Source organism: Nyctereutes procyonoides, unplaced genomic scaffold (assembly GCF_905146905.1).
Source record: "Nyctereutes procyonoides isolate TBG_1078 unplaced genomic scaffold, NYPRO_anot_genome, whole genome shotgun sequence".
Lineage (NCBI taxonomy): Eukaryota > Metazoa > Chordata > Mammalia > Carnivora > Canidae > Nyctereutes > Nyctereutes procyonoides.
The window spans coordinates 19,528,673-19,549,143 of NW_026575041.1; the positions used below are offsets into that span (position 1 = coordinate 19,528,673).

A 20,471-nucleotide genomic window follows, 5' to 3' on the forward strand; every position below is an offset into this window, starting at 1 on the left:
ATTTTTTTCCCCTCAAAATGACTGTGATACCTTTTCTGGTTTAGAAGCCTTTGCATTTGACACATATGAATTGTCATCATTGTTATGGTTTTTAAAATCCTATTTCTTCCAGCAGCGGTTGGGTGGCTCAGTCGGTCAAACATCCATCTCCTGATTTCAGCTCAGGGTCATGGGATCATGAGATCAAGCCCTGAGTCAAGAGCCTGTGCATGGAGGCTACTTTAGATTCTCTCTCTCTCTCTCTCTCCTTCTCCTGCCACCCCCACTCACAGGCCCATTCTCTCTCAAAAATGAATGAATCAATCAGTCAATCCAGTTTCTTCCAAGTACAGGGTCAAAACAAATGAAATAGCTAATTCCTTCCAGAAAGAAATATCTTAGTGAAGGGTTTTGGCAATTGCCACCTATGGGCAGGGAATTCTGATTTCTAACTGTGAGTGGTGGTGTGATTCATTCCAATGAGGATGCTCACCCATTCACATGCTGCTTCATTCCTGGATGCTACAGGGTTGGTTAACAGGCCGCCGAGCTCCTCTGTGGGTCAGTCCCCATCCAGCATGCAGCAATGAGGACAGGTTTACGGGAGTGCTGGTGTCCTGGGGAATTTCCACCTAGTCCTGGGCATTTTGTGCAGACGCCACAGACCCCCCACTTTGACTTCCTATCTCTGCAGGGTATGTTGAGGCTCAGTGGAGTGTGCCTATCAGCTTTGCCACAGGTTACTCACTATCATTTCACCTTGTGACACCTCCTTGACAGATGCAATTATGTTGTCCATCATCTGTGGTGAGCTCTTTAAATAACTTCTCACATGTCATGAAATGCTTCCCACTGGGACAGCCTCTTCATCTCACTCCTCTGGTCTCCCTCCTTCTCTCTCCTAATTCACCCATTAACCTACACCCAGCTTTTCATTTACTCCAGCTCTAATTGTGTATAACAGCTTTGGTAATAGGCCAGTGGTTCTGAAAATAGACAGCTTTGGCTCCTGCCATTCTAAACTTCTCGTTTAGCAATTCTGAGCCATTTTGCCCTTCTCCAAGCACCCAATATCATCATTCTTTACTTCGCATGTGTTCACTTCACCCAAAATGCCCCTTCTTCTCATCACGTCTATACTTTAGTACTCTCGACAACTCCTATCTTTCCTTCATGAATCAGTTGAGTTGTTTTCTTCCCTGAGAAATGTCCCTTGGCTGTTACTCTCCAATAATCAACTATATCCATGCTTGTCTCCTGAGAGATGGGAAACTTTGAGGGGCTATGATTCTTCTGTGCATCCTCAGTGCCTGAGGATTTATTGGGTGGAAGTGATTCATTGGATAGATGAATGATTGATCCAGTGGTCGTACATATTGACCCACTTAGGAAATATTTTTAGTGTTATCACTGGTCACCCAGTTTAGAAGTTCTATGCACCAATAAAGATGAAGTTTGGAGCACTTTGATGAATTCATTTACTTACACTTGACTGTCCCAGGCTTAGCAAAGTGCCAAGTCATAGATGGTAGGGAGGTTTATGCCCAGATGGGTTGCAGCCTTTGAGGTATCAGGAAGATGGTGTCACTCACCAGCACAGCCAGATATATGGGAGTACAGTCTTTGCAGGTGTACAGACCCCTTGCTTAGAAGGGCTTCATGATGTTTTGATGCTCTGCTGTGGCTATGCTGAACTTCACAACCTTTTTTAAAACAAGGGGCCCCTCATTTTTCTCTTTCTAAGAACCTCACAATCATGTTGCCAGTGCAACCCAGCAGAGCTGGTGCCAGCCCAAATGGTGAGTCCCCAGGAAGTCAATGGAATTATCGGGATCTCCCTGATTCTATGACTGGGGCTACATTTTGTCCTTTTTGACTATTCAAAGATCTCCAAGATTCTTGACCCCAAAGTTGGTATTTTGCCTGGGGTAATGTGCCAGGGTTAGTCATCACTCAATGAAAACTTGTAAAAGGCACTTAAAACAGAAATAATCAGAGAGTCTACTTAAAATGTAACTTGAAAAATAATTGCAATTCTATGGACCTCCTAATGGCAACTTTCTTTGATTTTATATCATCTGAAGGCCTCTTTTAAAGATAGGAAAAAAGCGGTCAGTTTGAGCTCTTTTGATGTAATGGGATTTTACTTGCCTCCCACAGACTATGAGAGGAGATTTGAAGCTAGCCATCTTCTTCTACAGCTTAATTTAAGAATACAAAATAGTTCAAAACAATGTATCACTTGAAATAACTTTGTGACACCTAACAAAAAATTTTTTCCCTAAGTAAAGTCAATGTCTTTCAGGACACAAAAAAAATGAGCAGTGAAAATATCCAAAAAAAGAATGTTTATGCAACATATAAGTATCCTTTTCTACAATTACTTCAAATGGCATATATGTTGAGAATTAAACTGGCCTGGAAAGTAACTCAGAAATTTGACTGCTCTCCAAAATTGGTAATAAATTTTCCATTACATGATGTTTATAATAGTTCTTTTACTTACTAGAAACATGATCTGTGTCCACTGTATAAAACCTAGAGGCGCCTGGGTGGCTCAGTGGTTGAGCGTCTGCCTTTTGGCTCAGGTCATGATCCCGGGTCCTGGGATTAAGTCCCATATTGGACTCCCTGTAGGGAGCCTGCTTCTCCCCACACACCCTCCTATGTGTCTGCCTCTCTCTCTGTGCCTCTCATGAATAAATAAATAAAATCTTAAAAAGACAAACAAACAAAAAAACCCTAGAGAGATGGACCAAAAGAAAAGTCAATTCTAACCATTGTTGCTATTTTGATGAAGTCCCTTCCACCTTTTTTCTTTACAAAAATGGACTCATAAGCTAGATATTGTTTTGTAACCTGATTTTTCCACTAGCTCACAAACATATTTCTATGTTGCTATGTATGTGTTCTTTTACATGGTGATGGTGATGTATAGTATTCTGTGATATGAATGTACCATAACTTATTCAACCAGTCCTCATTCTGGGAAAATTGAGTAGTTACCAATTTTATTCACAAATGCAATTATCCATTTAGCAATAGTTTTTTATATATTTGTATTTGTTTTATGTAAATTTTTAAAGATTTTATTTATTTATTTATTTATTTATTTATTTATTTATTTAGAGAGAGAGTGCACACATGAGCACAAGGGAGGGACAGAGGGAAAGAGAGAGAGAGAATCTCAAGTAGACTCAACTCTCCACTGAGCATGAAGCCCAACTCAGGCCTCGATCTCATGACCCTGAGGTCATGTCCTGACCTGAAATCAAGAGCCAGACACTTAACCAACTGAGCCACCTAGGCTCCCCTTATGTACATTTTCAATATTAAATCTTTCCAACTTCTCTGAATCGCACCCTTTTGGGGTTCTCCAGTTCTTTAACACAGGCATGTGCAGTGTGCATGTCACCTACATGCACTGTGTTAGCTCATACTCTTGCTCTGGTCTGCTGATCGCTTCTTCTGCAATTCAATGTTCGTTGCTTTCTGACTCTGTGTGGGGTCCTGGACTCAGCACTGAGCTATAGAAATAACATTACACTGTCCCTCTGTCTAAAAGCCACATTAATCAAGTGGGAGAGAGGACATAACTAATGATAATGTACAAGTTTTGTTAAGGAAGCACAGAGAAAGGAGAAACTAGGGAAATTAAAGAAGCTGTCCAGAGGAGACCCTACAGAGAATATGTAGGATTTTGACAAGGGAAGGAGGGGAAGAGAACATTCTGAGTAAAAAGCCAAGCATGAGCAGAGCCCTAGAGGAGTAAGTGCTCATGGAGTTTTCAGGAGTAGCCAGAGTAGACAGCATAGGATGACAAGTGGAGTAGGAGATAACGCTCAAAGGGTAGGCTGGGACCAGAGGTCACAGGATTGGAAAGGCATCCTCAGACATCTCTACTTCTGACTATAGGGAGTGAGCAATCAGTGACTATCTTCCCCAGCTGAGGCAAAGTGGACTCAATTTTAGGAGCTAAACTCTGGTTAGGTTTGGCCAGCAGGGGATGACAACTGAGGCAGTTTGCCATCAGGAATCTCTCGGCAACAGTCTAGGTGAGACCTGGCCACAAGACATCTAGTGATGCCTCCAAGGCAGAATCAAAAGAGCCCGCCATTCCAATTCAGATGGGAGACAGAAATTAAGGAAAGACACGCAGGAAACTCTAAATTGTCCTCCTCATCAAGTTGTTAAACTCCTAGGTTTAGAGATGGTCTCCTTTGGCTCCCCTCAGCCCACTGCCTCGAGTAGTAAAATAGGTGGCACTTGGCAAGTCCAGATGGAATGGAAGGGTCATGTCCAGTGTCTCCTGTGAGAAAGACAGAATCCTGCACTTCTCAAAAGTAACTACTGTCTTTTAAGGATAAGGCTGTCACAAAAGAATGCAATGACGTATTCAAGAACCAAAGCTTTGTTTATCATTTTTCTTCAAAGGATAATCCTTATAGCTTAAATACGAGCATGCTGTAGTCACCGAGTCTCAGTCATAAAGACTGTGAAAACTAAATATACTTGTGGTATTTCTGGCACTGATGAATAGGCATTAATGAAAGCAGGAAAAAGAGTTGGTTCAAAACCAAGTTATTAGATTGCCTGGGGCATGGGATCGGGGGATGGACCAAAATGGGACACGAAGGTACTGTAAGGGATGATTGAAATGTTCTAGATGCCAATGAGGGCCACAGTTCCACGGGGGTATACATGTGTCAGAGTTTATGAGCTGGATACTTAAAATGTGTTCCTGTGACTATACATAAATTATGACATCTTAGTATAGCAGTAAAGTTGATCAAAAAAAATAAGTGATGAAAACCAAAATTCAGAGGGTACCTAGAGTCTGATGGGTGAGATTGTTTCAGGTCATTTATTCCCCAGATATGTATTCCATATAAATTCAAATCTCTTAATAAAAGCCAGTTGATAGATATTTAGTAGAGATTCCATCTTAACTGTGCCACCTAGAGGCCAGAACCCGTGCAACTGCTGAAGGGTGTTAAGGTTAATGTCATAGACAAGGCCCTGGCCTGACAGTCATGGCAGCTGCCAACATAAAACCCCGGAGTACGCATAAAAGAGCTCTTGTGGTTTCCTGAAGCTTAGAGAGCTTGATGTTAGGAGGAGGGCAGAAAACATTTTTTCCAGTTTACAAAAATCTCAGCGTACTTGCCGCGTTGACTGTTCTCACCATTTGGTTTTGGTGCTGATTCTAACACCTCTAACAATCTCAAACATAGAGCTGAGTTCTTCTGACATTGGGTTAGATCCTTGGGAATGATCCTGCAGTGAGCATTATTTCTCACTGAGTTAATAAAACCTTGCTATAAGCCGTATGCGTGAACTCTGAACACTTAACTGAATGGTATGAATTGCTGTGCTGTTTTCTTCCCATCCAGAAGATTCCAATAGCTCATCATGATTAGGCTTAATTTGGACTTGGTTGGTAATGAAGCCCATGTCTGCCAAAGCCTGGCAACTTCATGAGCGCTTTGAGGGTGGGGGATGATCTTTTGGAAATACAAATGAAACTAGTTCTATCAGTTTAATTTGGAAATGGAGCACAGTCTGGAAGATCGTCTTGGCCTCAACTGACCTGGACTGTCATTTTAAAAATGAAGAGACTTGAAGGGTGCTTGAGTGGCTCAGTGGCTGAGAGTCTGCCTTCAGCTTGGGTCGTGATCCTGGGATCCTAGGATGGAGTCCCACATCAGGCTCCCTAGGAGCCTGCTTCTCCCTCTGCCTTCTGCCTCTCTCTGTGTGTCTCTCATGAATAAATAAATAAAATATTTAAAAAACAAAAATGAAGAGACTTGTGACCCAGTGAAGAAGTTAAGTGACCTGTCCAAGTACACTTGTATAGTTTGGCCAAACCATGAGCCAGAGGCAAGGTCTCCTGTCTTCCAGAACTGGACCACATGTCTTCAAAGCACTCACTGTGCTTTCAAATGCCCCATGCCCCAAAAATCCATCTTTCCATTTGGATGAATTAGGAGAACCTAACGTCCATTCAGAAACCTTCCAAGGAAGAGAATATGGGTGCCTTTGGCCACCCCACCCCACAGTTTTACAGCATTCCCATACTGGGAATTTTTATGTGCTCTTTCTTCCCTCCAACTCCATCCCAAAAAAAATGCCACTACCTCTTACTTCCCTTGAGCAAATCAGGTTTTCAACCATTCTCTTTTTACTTGATTTTAATCCTCTGAAGACCTGCTTGCTCCATTTGCCACAGTTATAGAAACTTGACTTCCAGTGAAAGTCATACTTCTCTTGGTAGCCTGTCATTTCAGCGTTTTGAGAAGCTAAGTAGCTCCGTCCTCATTAAATTAGGCTCAAATTGGAGAAGAGAATTACATACTTAAAAACACAGACACAAAATGATGGATTACTGTTACACCTTAATATAACACATGGTGACATGGAGTAAGAGCATTAGACCAATTAGCAAGCAAGTTTTCTACTCGGGTTCATCTTTTCTGCTGGGTACGTAGCAACGGGATGGTGATTTGAGGGATGGCATTTATCATACGCCCTTGGATAGGAAGTTACCATTTTAGTGACACGACTTGCATTCATTTAACAAAGATAGCACCCATCACCTGGTAACACAGCAAAGATCCAAGTGCTACACCAGAAGTACTGGCTCTAAATTGGCATTTACCTGTCTGACTTTATTTCTAGAAATTATTGAAATCCATTGCGAGTGAGTCTAAGTGGGGAATTTTAATACATTCCAAAAATACATTCTGCTCTTTTCTTGAGAGCTACCAAATCATAAGTGATGCCATTTGGCAGGTTTGTTGAGGTTTTTTTTTTTTCCCCTCCCCCTTTTCTGGTCTCGCTTCCATATCAGTCTGATTGGTAACAGAAAGGAGAAGGAAACAATAAATCTCCCAGTTCCTCCTGGTGTGAATGCCCAAGATACTGTCAGAAGCAGAATGTATGGGAAGTGGGGGGAGTTGGGGTCAGCAACTTGGAGGGGGGAGGGGATGGTTTTCTGCTGTGGCAAAGCAGAAAAACCCTGTCACCGAATTTAAATTAACAGAATCTGCCCAGAGGGGAGCCATGGTCTTTGTGTGGCTGATTAATGTCAGCCTTGTAAACGCAGTGCTCAGTGCTCCACAACAGGGCCAGCCCGCTGAGCAGGAAGCTCAGAGAACACAGCATCTCCTGCTTGGGGATGTGAGCAGAGTGGAGTGCCTCTGAATAGGGCTGGAAAAGAAAGCCGCAGATTGGGAACATAGGTGATAGGTTTGATTGGATTTCAGCCGTCCGTCCCAATGGAGGAAACACAGGCAGCCATTAGAGGCACCTTCCCTTCAGGCCTTGCTGCCACAGAGAGCAGCAGTGTGCAGATCCAACCCCTACCTCTCCTCACTCAGCTCGTTCGGAGCACCACTGCTGGCAGAACAGTGAGTCATAAACTCCCTTCTTCCTAAATGATCTCCAGATCTAAAGAAGAAGCATGTCCAGGGGCAGATCTCTGGAAATCCGCAAGGGGATTGGCCTAGGGAACACAGGATTTTGTCCCTCATGCTCACCTAATAATGCTAGTGGCAGCAGGCAAATCCCTCAGTCCTTGGTTTATGCATCAGTGAAGGGGGTCTTGTTGTCAGCAGATGCTCAGATGAAAGACCCTACATGAATTTCCTGCCCCATCTTATTGTTGGTAAGGGTGGTGTTCCATACGCTGGGGGTGGAAGTCAAACTCGCAGGCAGTGTGTGAGATTTGAAAACCTGCGTGGTATATTTATGTCAGTCGCTGATGTGTTTCCATAAATCTGTTTTTGTGACTCTGAGAGGTGTCCTGAGAGCCTCTAATCAGCCAAGGCAACTTCTGGCACACACAACCAGCTCTGGCACCCAGGCAGGGTTATTGCAATCCTGTGCATATTCACCTCCTCCCCCCCCCCCCCCCCGGAATTGTGGAAGGATTTAATCTTGGAGCCATACTACAAAGAGCCAGAAAGCATCCCCAAAACCTCTGCTCTTATTTCCAGGGACAGCAAGGGAATAGGAAAACCTTGTTTTTAATCCCAGTACCAATAAAATCAGAAGTTGATGTTTATATATCACAGGGCCGTTGTTTTGAAAGAGAAATAAAAGTAAATGATGAAACTTTGGAAAAAATGGACTCTCTGGCATGGAACCAAGAACAAGCTCTCAGTGTTGACCTTTTGGTTAAAGCCACATAATGCAATTTATGTCACTCCCTGCAGATAGATGATTTTATTGGTTTGCTGGGAATTTTGGCTGAAGAGAAATTACACATTGAGGGAGTAAAGTGTAACTCTTATTACTGCCAAATGTCTGACCCCATAGTGTGATGTTATAATAGAAAACAACACAGAGCGAGGCCCTCCCTTCTAAGAGCTTACATTCTAGGAGTCCATGATTCACAAAAGGCATTTTCAGATGGCAGTCCTAGCTAGAGACCCTTGATTAATGACTGTATTCATTGAGAGCATGTAGGATCAAAATAATGTTATATCAGCCTATAGCGTTGTTACATTTTGCCTCTTAAAAATCTTAATACCTGCTGAATTTGGGGTGCATACACCATTTTGAAGTGCTAAGATCCTCTGACAAGGCATTCAATCAGTCTTCAGAACCTGAAGTCAATCTGATCATCGTTCACTAATTTGTTGGTTGTTGGTAGACATTTTCCTGGCTGATAGGTTTTAGCTTTGTGTATATTAAGGTAAAATGCTACTTTGCTAAGTGAATGCGTTTCTTTAAATCACAGAGTGGGAGGTCGCCCTCAGAGTAGATCTTCTCCCTTCCTTGATGCAGTGCTCGAGGCCCATGGCCGTCAGATTGCTCTTTTCCTCTTTACATTCCCTTATGGCCTCACCCATCTCATGGCTCTGTGTGGCACCTGATGGCTGGCAGCCCTCACATCCCTAGCTCCAGCATGGACCTCTCTTTGGATCTCCAGCCTCCTGCCCAGCTCCCTACTTGAATCTCCACTTACACACAAAATGCCCATCTCGAATTTAATCTATCCAAAACGGGGCTCCTGGTGTGTCCTCCAAATCCTCATCCTCCTGCAGCCCTCTCTATCCCAGCTGACGGCGGCTCCCACTTTTCAGCCACTCAGGCCAAAAGTTGAATCATCCTGGGATCTTCTCTTTCTCTCACACCTCGTCTCCTGCCAGCCCCACCATCAGAAAACATTCTTTTCTCACCACCTCCGTGTTCAGAACAGGCCGGAACAGACTATTTCTCACCACTCAGGGCCCACCGCCTGTGCAAGTCACCACTGTCACATGCCTACATTCCTGCGGGAGTCGACCAGCTGTCTCTGCTTCCTCACTTGCTGTTCTTCTCACCCCTTACGATTAGTCTGGGTGATCCTGTTAAAAATCTGAGTCCCGGGCAGCCTGGGTGGCTCAGGGGTTTAGGGCTGCCTTCAGCCCAGGGTGTGATCCAGGAGACCCGGGATTGAGTCCCACGTCAGGCTTCCTGCCTCTCCTTCTGCCTGTGTTTCTGCCTCTCTCTCTCTCTCTCTCTCTCTCTCTCTCTCTCTGCCTCTCTTTCTATCTCTCATGAATAAATAAATAAAATCTTAAAAAAAAAATCTGAATTCCGTCTCATGACTGCCCATCTCAGGGCCCTTGGCTGGCTTCTCACCTCAGCACTACAACCCCACACAGTCTGCTCCCCAACCTGCTGTCACCCGGAGCCATCTTCTACTCCCTTCTTCCCAACCATAGTCACAGCAGCCTTCTTGATGGTGCCCTCACATACACTTGAGGGACTTCCACCCCTGTCCTTGCTGGTCTCCCTTCCTGCAGTGTTCTCCCCCCAGACATCTGCACTATTCAGTTCCTCCCCTCATTTGGGTTTTTCTTCAAATGTCAGGGCCTTCCCTGACCACCTTAAAGTTACCATCCTTCCCTCTACCTCCCAAACTCTCTCTCCCCAGCACTCCCCATTCCCCACTTTATGGCTTTAGTTTTCTTCCTTTTTACCCTCTAATGTGCCATTTATTTGACTGTTTGTTGTTAATTTCTTATGTACTCCCACAGAGTGTAAGAAATTCCTCAAGAAATGTTTGACCCTTGGGGTGCCTAGGTAGCTCAGTCATTGAGCATCTGCATTCGGCTTAGGTCGTGATCCTGGAGTGCCAGCATTGAGTCCCACATCGGGCTCCCTGCATGGAGCCAGCTTCTCCCTCTGCCTGTGTCTCTGCCTCTTCTCTGGGTCTCTCATGAATAAATAAATACAATCTTTAAAAAAAAACAAAACAAAAGAAATGTTTGAGTCGTCTGTTGCTAAAATCTCTAGCACCTAGAATAGTGCCCGATAGATTGCAGATACTCATTTACTGAAGAAATGAATTAAATTGTATTTCTCTTTCTGTGGCACATCTTTACCCACATATCTATCAGCATCTTAGAGTTTTTCTTAAAAGATGTGTGGGGTTCCTTAATATATGAAGAATACCCAACTATTTATGAAATTTGTTGCCGATATTTTACATTTCTTTACCACTTAATTCCACCATATATATTTTTTTTAATTTTTTATTTATTTATGATAGTCACAGAGAGAGAGAGAGAGGGGGCAGAGACACAGGCAGAGGGAGAAGCAGGCTCCATGCACCGGGAGCCCGATGTGGGATTCGATCCTGGGTCTCCAGGATTGCGCCCTGGGCCAAAGGCAGGCGCCAAACCGCTGCGCCACCCAGGGATCCCAATTCCACCATATATTTATTAAACTTTCGTAGGACCAAAGCTGTTGACTTCTGTCATTGTCCTTTGTCTAAGTCAGCAGAGCTATAATATTCTAGTGAGTGCAGAGCATCAAGCTGCACTCTTTCCGCTAACGTTCCTGCGTCTCCCATAGGCATCAACAGGAAGGTGGTGTACTCCCTGGCGGACTCTGCCAACGGGTTCTTCTCCATCGACAGCTCATCAGGCATCATTATCCTGGAGCAGCCACTGGACCGGGAGCAGCAGCCCTCCTACAACATCAGTGTCCAAGCCACCGACCAGAGCCCCGGTCAGGCTCTGTCCTCTCTTGCTACCGTCACCATCACTGTCTTGGATATTAATGACAACCCCCCTGTATTTGAGCGGAGGGACTACCTGGTGACAGTGCCTGAGGATACCTCCCCCGGCACCCAAGTGCTTGCTGTTTTTGCCACCAGCAAAGATATCGGCACAAATGCTGAGATTACGTATCTCATCCGATCTGGGAATGAACAAGGGAGATTTAGAATCAACCCAAAGACAGGTGGGTAAATGGCAGCCTATTTAGAATTCATATTTCTCTTAACCATCTAACCACCCTCTGAATGGGCTCTTTTTCCTCTCCTACGCCCCTCCCAGTGAAAGCACACCTTCTCATGGCAGGACCTGCGTGCAAACCCAAAGGTCCCTTCTGGTACTCTGTTTCTGTGGATGCCCCCTGCCAAGTGTTAAGCCCCCAGCTGTGGGCTCATTGGGCAAATACTTGACCACCATGTGGGGTCCTGGATTTCTCAGAGGAAAGCTTGAAAGCAGTAACGTGGTTCATTGATGGGGACAGGAAGTAATATTTGCATACTGAGCATAAGGATTTGTTTCTTTCCCACTCTTTTCTGTTTTTGCTTTGTTTCATTTTGTGTTGTTTTATTTAGATCATGTGTTTATGGATGTGGAAGTGCTCTTAGACATCAGTGTGCACTTGTCCCTATCCACACTCAGGCTGCCACTCTCTTGTCACCTACCAAAGCAGACAAGGATAAGTGGCATGCATGGTGACATGCAGGCCTTCTCAACTCAGCACCCCAGGCAGCCAGAACCAGCACTGTATTTGGGTCCTGCCTACTAACTGCCAGTCAGAACACTGTCATGTCTTACCACGCCCTTTGCAAACTCAGGGCCAGTGTGGCATCGCTTAGGGAAAATAGGTCAAAAAATGAATCAAGAGAACAAAAGGGAAAGCCTAGGACTTTCTTTTCATTAGGGAGTTAACTATTGGGGGCACTTTGAGTAATTCAAGAAGCAAGTTTGGACATTCTTTGAAGAGTGAACATATTCACCTTTTCATTTTTCATAGTGTTTGTATTAATATTTTTGAATCACTTTCATGAGTAGTCTCATTTGTTCACCCAATCCCCCATGAATAGTCATGTCAAAGCAGGCCTATTTTTCAGATAAGAAAGGTAAGTCTCTTCCATTTCCTGTCCATTGGACATAATTCCCTCATCACAAAAGGAAAATGCACTCATTGAGTAAGGTTGGAAAGGAGGTCCATTCTCCTTTGGATAGTTCAGTAAACATGAATAGGAAACTATCATAATCCGCAACATTTCTTTAACATGATGAATGTGCCAGTTTCCTATTAAATCATTAGCTATTTTTCTCATTTTCCATATGAGAAAAACAGAGCTTTGAAGAGGTTAAGTAAGGTCTCCAATGTCCACTGGGAGTCAGTGGGGGATCCAGGATTTGAGCCCAGATCTCCCTGATTCTGGAATACATGTTCTTCTCTCTATAGAGCACTGCTCTGCTGGGGTGGGGGATGGTGCAAAATAGGAAGAAGATACAGTTCCTGCCCTTAGGTTTAGGAAAGGGGAACATTGGTGGAAGAATTGCATTAGCAACTTCTCCCAGCAGCAACTCTGTTTATTTTTTTTTTTAAAGATTTTGTTTATTTATTCATAAAAGACAGAGAGAGAGAGAGGCAGAGACACAGGCAGAGGGAGAAGCAGGCTCCATGCAGGGAGCCCGACATGGGACTCAACCCCAGGTCTCCAGGGTCACGCCCTGAGCTGCAGGCGGCGCTAAACCGCTGCGCCACCGGGGCTGCCCAATAACTCCATTTATTAAGGTCACTACTTCGAATTAAAATGTATGGGGTTTCCCTCATTTAAATACATGTTAGACTTAGTCTGTCTAGTTACGGCCATTGTATATGAATACCATGGGGAAACGGTTAAGTGCTGTTTAATTTTGGCACTGGATAACGAGACTGGGATACAAAACAAAGTGCTAAGAGGGGTAATTGCTAATAAAACTTAATTATGGAGAGAAAGAGGCTCTTGTTACAGGCATGACTTTGGTTTCTCACCTTAAGTAGAAGGGCAGCTTTAGCAGCTAGGGAAGATGCCTGTCTGCAGATGTGAATGGATGTGACATCCTGACCTTGGTCCTAAAGATTGTTTTCCAGTTGGGAGAGAGGTTAATTCCTTTGAGAACTGCTCTACAGGCAGTACGATGACCAGTTTCCAATTGCAGAGTGCAAGATTGGGTCACTTCACCAGAAAGAGATAGAATGGGAAGGAAAAGCACTCACAGAGCCCTTCCTAGGGGTGGCACTCAGCCAGGGCCTGTCACTTGTTCTACTTCCTTAAATTAAATTGCTTTGTGACATGGACACTACTTCTGCTCTATAGTTGTGGACACTAAACTCACACTTACTGTTTGGCCACTAATCCCAGGTATTTCCTTTCCATTAGGTCACGGTACCTTGAGATGTCTGAACTCTTTGCCCTCTTTGTGCTGTAATAGTTTGAGATAAGCACATTATAACTTGGTGAGGCATGTTAGTCGTTAATTGAATTCAGTGAAGTCTGCAGGTATTCACTTGCTGACTAGGGGCGGGGTCATGCAGTCACATCCACACATCTCAGCTTATTCTCTGTCTGCCCGGGTCCAATTAAGGGATCATAGGGAGACACTTACTAAGGATGCTTCTCCCTAGCGGCATATGCATGAATGATGCCAGAGAGTCTCAGGCTGCTTGAGAGATGTTCAGAAGCTATTGCAGAAATAGTCAAAGACTTTATTTCTTCAGTGTTGTGTCTGATGGATGGCTGTGTTTTTTAAACTGACAGCATTAGTCAGACTCTAAGATGCTTTCCGTGGGGCATTAAATAAACAAAATCTTGAATATTTAAAATTCTTGGCTAGAGATGATATTATAAATATTACCATGATTATGGAACTGCTGACCAAAGTTTTTTTCCTAATCAAATCAAAAACTTCCCATTTTTCTTCAAAGGAGGTATTTCTGTCTCTGAGGGCCTGGACTATGAATTATGCAAAAAGTTTTACCTGGTGGTGGAAGCCAAAGATGGGGGCATGCCGGCTCTCAGTGCTGTGGCCACTGTCAGCATCAACCTCACAGATGTGAATGACAACCCTCCCAGGTTCAGCCAGGATGTCTACAGTGCTGTCATCAGTGAAGACGCCTTGGTCGGAGACTCTGTCATTTTGGTAGGTACCAGTGGGAGGTCCAGATGTCCGAGGCTCATAGTCCTAAATAGAGTGAAAAAGTGAGCAAAATCTATCTTGAATTCTCATTACACTTTTTCTTCTCAGGGTCTTTTTGTCCCCAAGAACCCCAGTCAGTCACCAATATTTCAGCTGCTCCTTCTCCTTTTCTACATTGGAGGGCCTAATAAATTCATTTATATCAAAGTATAAGTGACCAATGATTACTTTCTTCCTGGGAGTGTCTGTTTTTGTTTTTTAAGAAAACAGAACAGACCATGGAATACATTTCTAATGGCAGCTCTCACTGGTTTCTGACCTTAGACAGTAAGTTATGGGGTGACTAAGATTAAATAAATCCATCCTCCCCCCACCCCACTCATGCACACACGCACGCATGTACACACAGAGAGCCGGATAGCTGTATATGGGAGCAAGATTAAGACTGGCCACTCTTAGAGAAGCTCTTTCTGGAAGGAAGTTTTTTTAACACCAGTAAGGACAAGCCATGTGTTAGGAGAACATAAGTTCTCTCAAACTTACAAATTACATTTGGGAAATCATCAATCCCATTCTTAACCATCATCACCACCCCTACTGGACAGGTCCCTTCCATCTGTCCTCTCTGGCTTCTACAGTCCCTGGTATGGGTGTTCATTCTTTACACTCCAGTGGTGAACTTCCCAGGCCCTCTCTCCTTCCTGGATGTGACAAGACTACTTGCACACATAGAAATCCCAATATCCCCAAAATGGAGCAGTAGAGAGTGGGCCAGTGTGGTTGCCATGTGGGAAAGGGAATTTTCTTGGGCTTCCTTAACCTGGAACTGCATAGATTTAAAGAATGTCTGACTCAGTGGTGGAGACCATTATTTGCAGAATTGGGGAAAAAAAATAACCAAACTATCCATATCAGCTTTGGCTCTATCCTCACTGACTCAAGGCATGAGGAAAATCATGTGTAGTAAGTGTCATCAAGCTGTAGACAGACAAAAATGGAAAGAAAGTGGCAGCTCCAGTAATGGTGCCTCTTTCAGCCAAGCCATGAGCTCTTCCAACAGGGGCATGATCACTGGCACATGAGCATAGCACCTAAGACAATTGTCAGAGCTATGCCCATTTGTAAGACCTGGGGCCCTAAGAATAAATCTTTTCTCTATCTCTTATGTCATGTGTTTTTGTTTTGTTTTGTTGTTGTTGTGTTTTTGTTTGTTTGTTTTTTTTTTTCTTGTGTCCCATGAAGCTAGTAGCGGAAGATGCAGATAGCCAGCCCAATGGACAGATTCGTTTTTCCATTGTGAACGGAGATCGGGACAATGAATTTGCTGTGGAGCCTGTCCTAGGACTTGTAAAGGTTAAGAAGAAATTAGACCGGGAACGGGTAAGCTAGTTTAGGCCAGCTCCCCTCCTATCCACACCATCCCTTCACTGGATGGGATGGTGTGCCATCCAGTATAGGCTCCCTGAGTAAAAGTAGGAAGATTCTCCATCCCAACTAATGAGAGTAAATAGGATGGGCCGAAATGCAGCATGACATATTGGGGCTAAACCTTAGAAAGAAGTTTCTGCCAATAGGTACTGGCAACTTCTTACTTATGGGTGTTTTAAAGAAAAGGCAAAAGATGTGTCTTTCTGGATGCTTTGAATTTTGGTCCTTCCTAGAGCAAGGAGGCAAGAAAGTACCTTCTGGGGACACCTGGGTGGCTCAGTCTGTGAAGCGTCTGCCTTTGGCTCAGGTTGTGATCCCAAGGTCCCGGGATCAAGCCTCACATCAGGCTCCCTGCTCAGCAGAGAATCTGTTCCTTCCACTCCCTTTGCCCTTCCCCTCCTGCTCATGCTCTTTCTGACTCAAATAAATAAATGAAATCTTAAAGAAAGAAAGAAAGAAAGAAAGAAGAAAGAAGAAAGAAAGAAAGAAAGAAAGAAGAAAGAAAGAAAGAAAGAAAGAAAAAAGAAAAGAAAAGAAAGTACCTTCAGCATTGGGATCCTGTGGTCCTGGTCTTATCAGCAGCGTTAGCCCTAGGTGAGCAGATACAAAAGGATCATCTGAAGGTATTTAGGTCAGAAAGAATGATCCAGAAAAGTCTTCCTCTGCCAAGGTTGAGCATTGTGTTTTTTGACTAAAAATATATGTCTTCAAAGTGAAATTAAATATGGGAAAAGATGTCATAGTAGTGGTGCTAAAAAGCAGAAAAGCCTCCCTGGGTGGTATATCCCCATTCCTCTTGAGGTATCAGAACTGATAAATAAGATCAGCGTGACAGCTCTTGTGTTTAAACGAAGGCCAAGAGCTGTAGGTCTGACCAGGGATGGTTTTGCCCCTCTAGGGGACGTGGTGACATTTGGGGACAGTTTGGGTTGTCCTGAATGAGCAGAAAGTGATATTGGCTTCGAGTGAGTAGAGACCAGATGTGCAGCTAAACATCCTACAAAAGCACAGGACAGCCCCCAGCAGGCAAGAATCACCTCGGGCCCCACACGTCAGGGGTGCCAAGGCTGAGACACCCTGGTCTAGAGAACCAAGAGTGAAAGTGGCTGATCCCCCGCAAAGCCGAGCCGAGTGTGCAGCTCCTCAGAGTGTGAGCAGGGGAGAGGAAGTGCTTTACTGTCGGCCCTTTGTGCTTTGGCAGGTGTCCGGATACTCCCTGCTTGTCCAGGCAGTCGACAGTGGCATTCCTGTGATGTCGTCGACTGCCACCGTCAACATTGACATTTCAGACGTGAACGACAACAGCCCAGTCTTTACCCCTGCTAACTATACTGCTGTGATCCAGGTGAGCAAATCTTGCCTGCCGGGCACTAGTCCTTATGCACTCAGCCTTCCTCCTCTCTCTGGTTTCACTCATCATGTCGTCTCTTTTTTTTCCTTTATACCTGATAAAAGAGCCTGACTCTTCCCAACAACTGACTGATAAGTATTGGTGAGCACTGTTGCCACCTGGGTGCTTTCCACTGTCGGGCACTTTGCGTGTACTGCTTGTCCCCATCACAGCCCAATGACATGGGAGAGGGAGGCAGCCCTGGCTCCACAGTGAGGGAGCTAAGGGCCTGAGGGGTTCAGTAGCTCATCCAAGGTGGCACACTCAGGATTTGAACTCGGGTCAGCCTTCTGCAGAGTGTGCCCTGTCTTCTCCCCAGCCACAGGCTGCCTTTCAGCCTCTCCATGCTGTCCCAGCAGCGGAGGGAGATTGCTGCAGACTGTCTCATCTCTCCGAGACAGATTGGGCATCAGGAAAGAGTTGCTGCTCATTAAAGTCAATCTTCCATAAGCAATTTGTTTAGCACTTTAAATCCACCTGCTACTTAGAATTACGCTGCGGGATGGAGTAGCTTTACTACTGATATTGTGCTCTCAGGAGGGCATGACCCTTCTTCCCATCCATTTTTTCATTCAAAAGATGTTTCATCTTTTTGAGCTCGGTGCTAGGGGTGGAGCTGCCTCCACTTCCCAACTCCGGGAGGTTCAGGGAAGCCAGGGACTGGGACTGTCAGGGACTGCTGTGGGCCTGGAGGAGCCAGAGGAAAGGGGGATGGATATACGTGTTGTGGGGGGGGGGGGGGGGGGGGCTCAGCTTGTCCAGAGACCCAGTTCTTGCTTGATCCAGTTTGGCCTCAGAATCGCCTCCCGCGGAGTCTGCAGACTCTGTGGGCAGAAGGTAAGATGAGAGTGAGCCAGGTCTGGAGGGACGTCTTTGGAATAACATCAAGACTGCGTCTGGCCACGTCTGGCAGCAGGCTCCCCACCTCCAGAGGAGGACTGGGAGGAGAGCAGGGAGGGGGGGTGCGCTCACTCAGAAAGCAAGCAGCCCTCTGCTTCTTGCCTCCCACTTTGTCAGCGAAATCTGATTCCTTCACCAGTGGTAGTTTGGTCTTCCTCTCTTCTCTGATGCTCTTTCCAGCAGTCGTGCCTTCTCCTCCCCTCTCGGGCTTCCCCCAAGCTGCCCCCAGAGCCTGCACCTTCTCGCATTTCCCTTTCTTGAAGATCCCTGCCCTCCTCCTGGGCTGCCTCCCAGGGTGGAGCTGCTCGCCTTGCCTCTGTGTGCTCACCCCAAAACAAAATGGGCTCTGCTTGCTGAACATTCAGTTTTATGACACCCATCAATCAGTCTGACAGACCATTTCCACATGCACCACAGGAGAAACAAGAATCGCAGCCATGAGCAGTGACCGTGGCTCCTGTCACCCTGGGGCCTGTCTCTGTCCTCTCTCCCCCTTCCTTCTCAGATGGTGAACCCTGGGGCTGGCTCTCTCTCTCTCTCTCTCTCTCTCTCTCTCTCTCTCTCTTTCTCTCTCTCTCTCTGTCTCCCTCTCTCTCCAGTGGAGGAAATGGCCTTTATAAAGTGAGCAAACAAATCAATAAATCTTCTATTTTGTGTGGTGCTGAGTATGCTGTCACCGTGAAATAGTAAATCTGTGCAGGGCTGAGGCAGTGCCGTGGCTAATGCCAGAGGGAAACAGAGGCTAGTTCTTGATGACAAAAAGGCCACTTGAGGGGTTCCTGTGTGGCTCAGGAGTTGAGCATCTGCCTTTGGCTCAGGGCGTGATCCCAGGGTCCTGGAATCCAGTCCTGCATCAGGCTCCCCACAGGGAGCCTGCTTCTCCTTCTGCCTATGTCTCTGCCTCTCTCTCTCTCTCTCTCTCTCTCTCTCTCTGAATCATGAATAAATAAATAAAAATCTAAAAACAAAGAAAAGGCCACTTGAGAGAAGGCACAAAATGAGAGGTCCTTAAGGTCCTTTTCTCTTTCTCCTTCAGAGAACATTCCTTGCTTTTTCCAAACCAGGATAATCTCCCTATTCCAACACATGGTTTTCATAAGACTAACTCAGCCCTGAAAGCTTGAGTGCGCCTGTCTCGTACATGACTCCTGTCCACACTGCAGCGTATCATGGTCTCCATCTCTATGACCCAAACTTATTTAATGCTGAATCGATGTCATCAGAAGGCCTGAACAAATGAAACTGACTTTAGGCCCAAGCTGTGGTGATACCGAAGTCTAAACAGAGCAGGGCAGGAAAACCAATGCCTGAGCTACAGAGGAATTTAATTTGACATTATCGGACTAAGGAGAACCATCGCCCCAAGAAGGGGTGACAAAGAGCCTTTGTGTCTCTATTTTGGGGAAAAGGCAGAGAGGTTCTGTAACATGATGCTTGAATGATAACATCAGGGTTTCCAAAAATTCTGATGACTTGAAGGATTTTCTTTCTCTTCATCCTCAGTTTGAGGAATAGTTTACCCCCCTTGCCCTTTTCTTGAGAAACCCGGCAGAACCGTGTTCAGAGGGGTGAGGTGTCAAGGCCCATTTCCCACCGGCGTATGCCTTCGTGTACTTGCTGGGAAGTTGCCAGGACGTGCCCCAATCCCCACCCCATCCCCCGAACAAGTCCAATCTTGTGACACCATGTCAGTGTTGGGCCTCAGCATGATTGTGTTGTGATGGGGGTAATGAAGTGCCTTCCCATCCCAAAAGGTTGATGCTTTCTTGGCCTTGAAGGGCCTTCCGACCTACCCACAAAAGGCTGGTGAGCACCCTGTTTCCCCAGAGCTGCTTAGGTGATCTCAGGCCCTTCCAAACTGTGAAGGACAAGATGGAGCTGGTGCCACCCTGGGAGGTCCTGATGTTCCCACCTGCAGCTCAGCGTCTCAGGGGCAGTGGAGGGGAGGCAGCCAAGGATGCAGAGCATGATGCTTACAGACACCCGCCTATTTTCAGAAGAGAAAATAATATCACAGGGAATCCCTTCTGCTCAAAGCCCTGTTTTCTCGCCAGTAATGATGGTTTGTTTGGTTTTTTTTTTTTCAATGTGAAGAGAGGTATAATTTTATCTTCCTTTTTAATATCCTCTTTTATGCAGGAAAATAAGCCAGTAGGCACCAGCATCTTGCAGCTGGTGGTGACAGACAGGGACTCATTCCACAATGGGCCTCCCTTCTCCTTCTCGATTTTGTCGGGAAACGAAGAAGAGGAGTTTGTGCTGGACCCACATGGGATCCTGCGATCAGCCGTGGTCTTCCAGCACACGGAGTCTCCAGAGTACGTGCTGTGTGTCCAGGTACGACCTGTCTGTCCAGGTACAGACTGTCCTCTGTCTGCATCAGGCCACCTTTGGCCTGTGCCTGTTGGATGGGTTTTCTTTGTTGAGCAAGTCAACAGAATTCATTACTGTGCAGGAATGCTCCCCCTTTTACTCTCAAATTCAATTTCACACCAATAAAAGCGGCCTCTTTGTGTGAAATTGAACAGGAAGGAAGGGAAGCATCATTGTTCAGAGGGACAATCCTGTAG

At 45.3% G+C, this 20,471-nt stretch overlaps 1 protein-coding gene across 1 annotated transcript in view; it reads left to right on the forward strand.

Moving 5' to 3' along the window:
* The window catches only part of FAT3 (FAT atypical cadherin 3), a 652,865-nt gene that overhangs the window by 579,761 nt on the left and 52,633 nt on the right, over positions 1-20,471 (forward strand). The window contains exons 14-18 of the mRNA XM_055320836.1: positions 10,828-11,217; positions 13,972-14,186; positions 15,426-15,563; positions 16,813-16,956; positions 20,041-20,238. Coding sequence (XP_055176811.1) covers positions 10,828-11,217; positions 13,972-14,186; positions 15,426-15,563; positions 16,813-16,956; positions 20,041-20,238 — 1,085 coding nt within the window. The remainder of the gene's footprint in view (positions 1-10,827; positions 11,218-13,971; positions 14,187-15,425; positions 15,564-16,812; positions 16,957-20,040; positions 20,239-20,471) is intronic.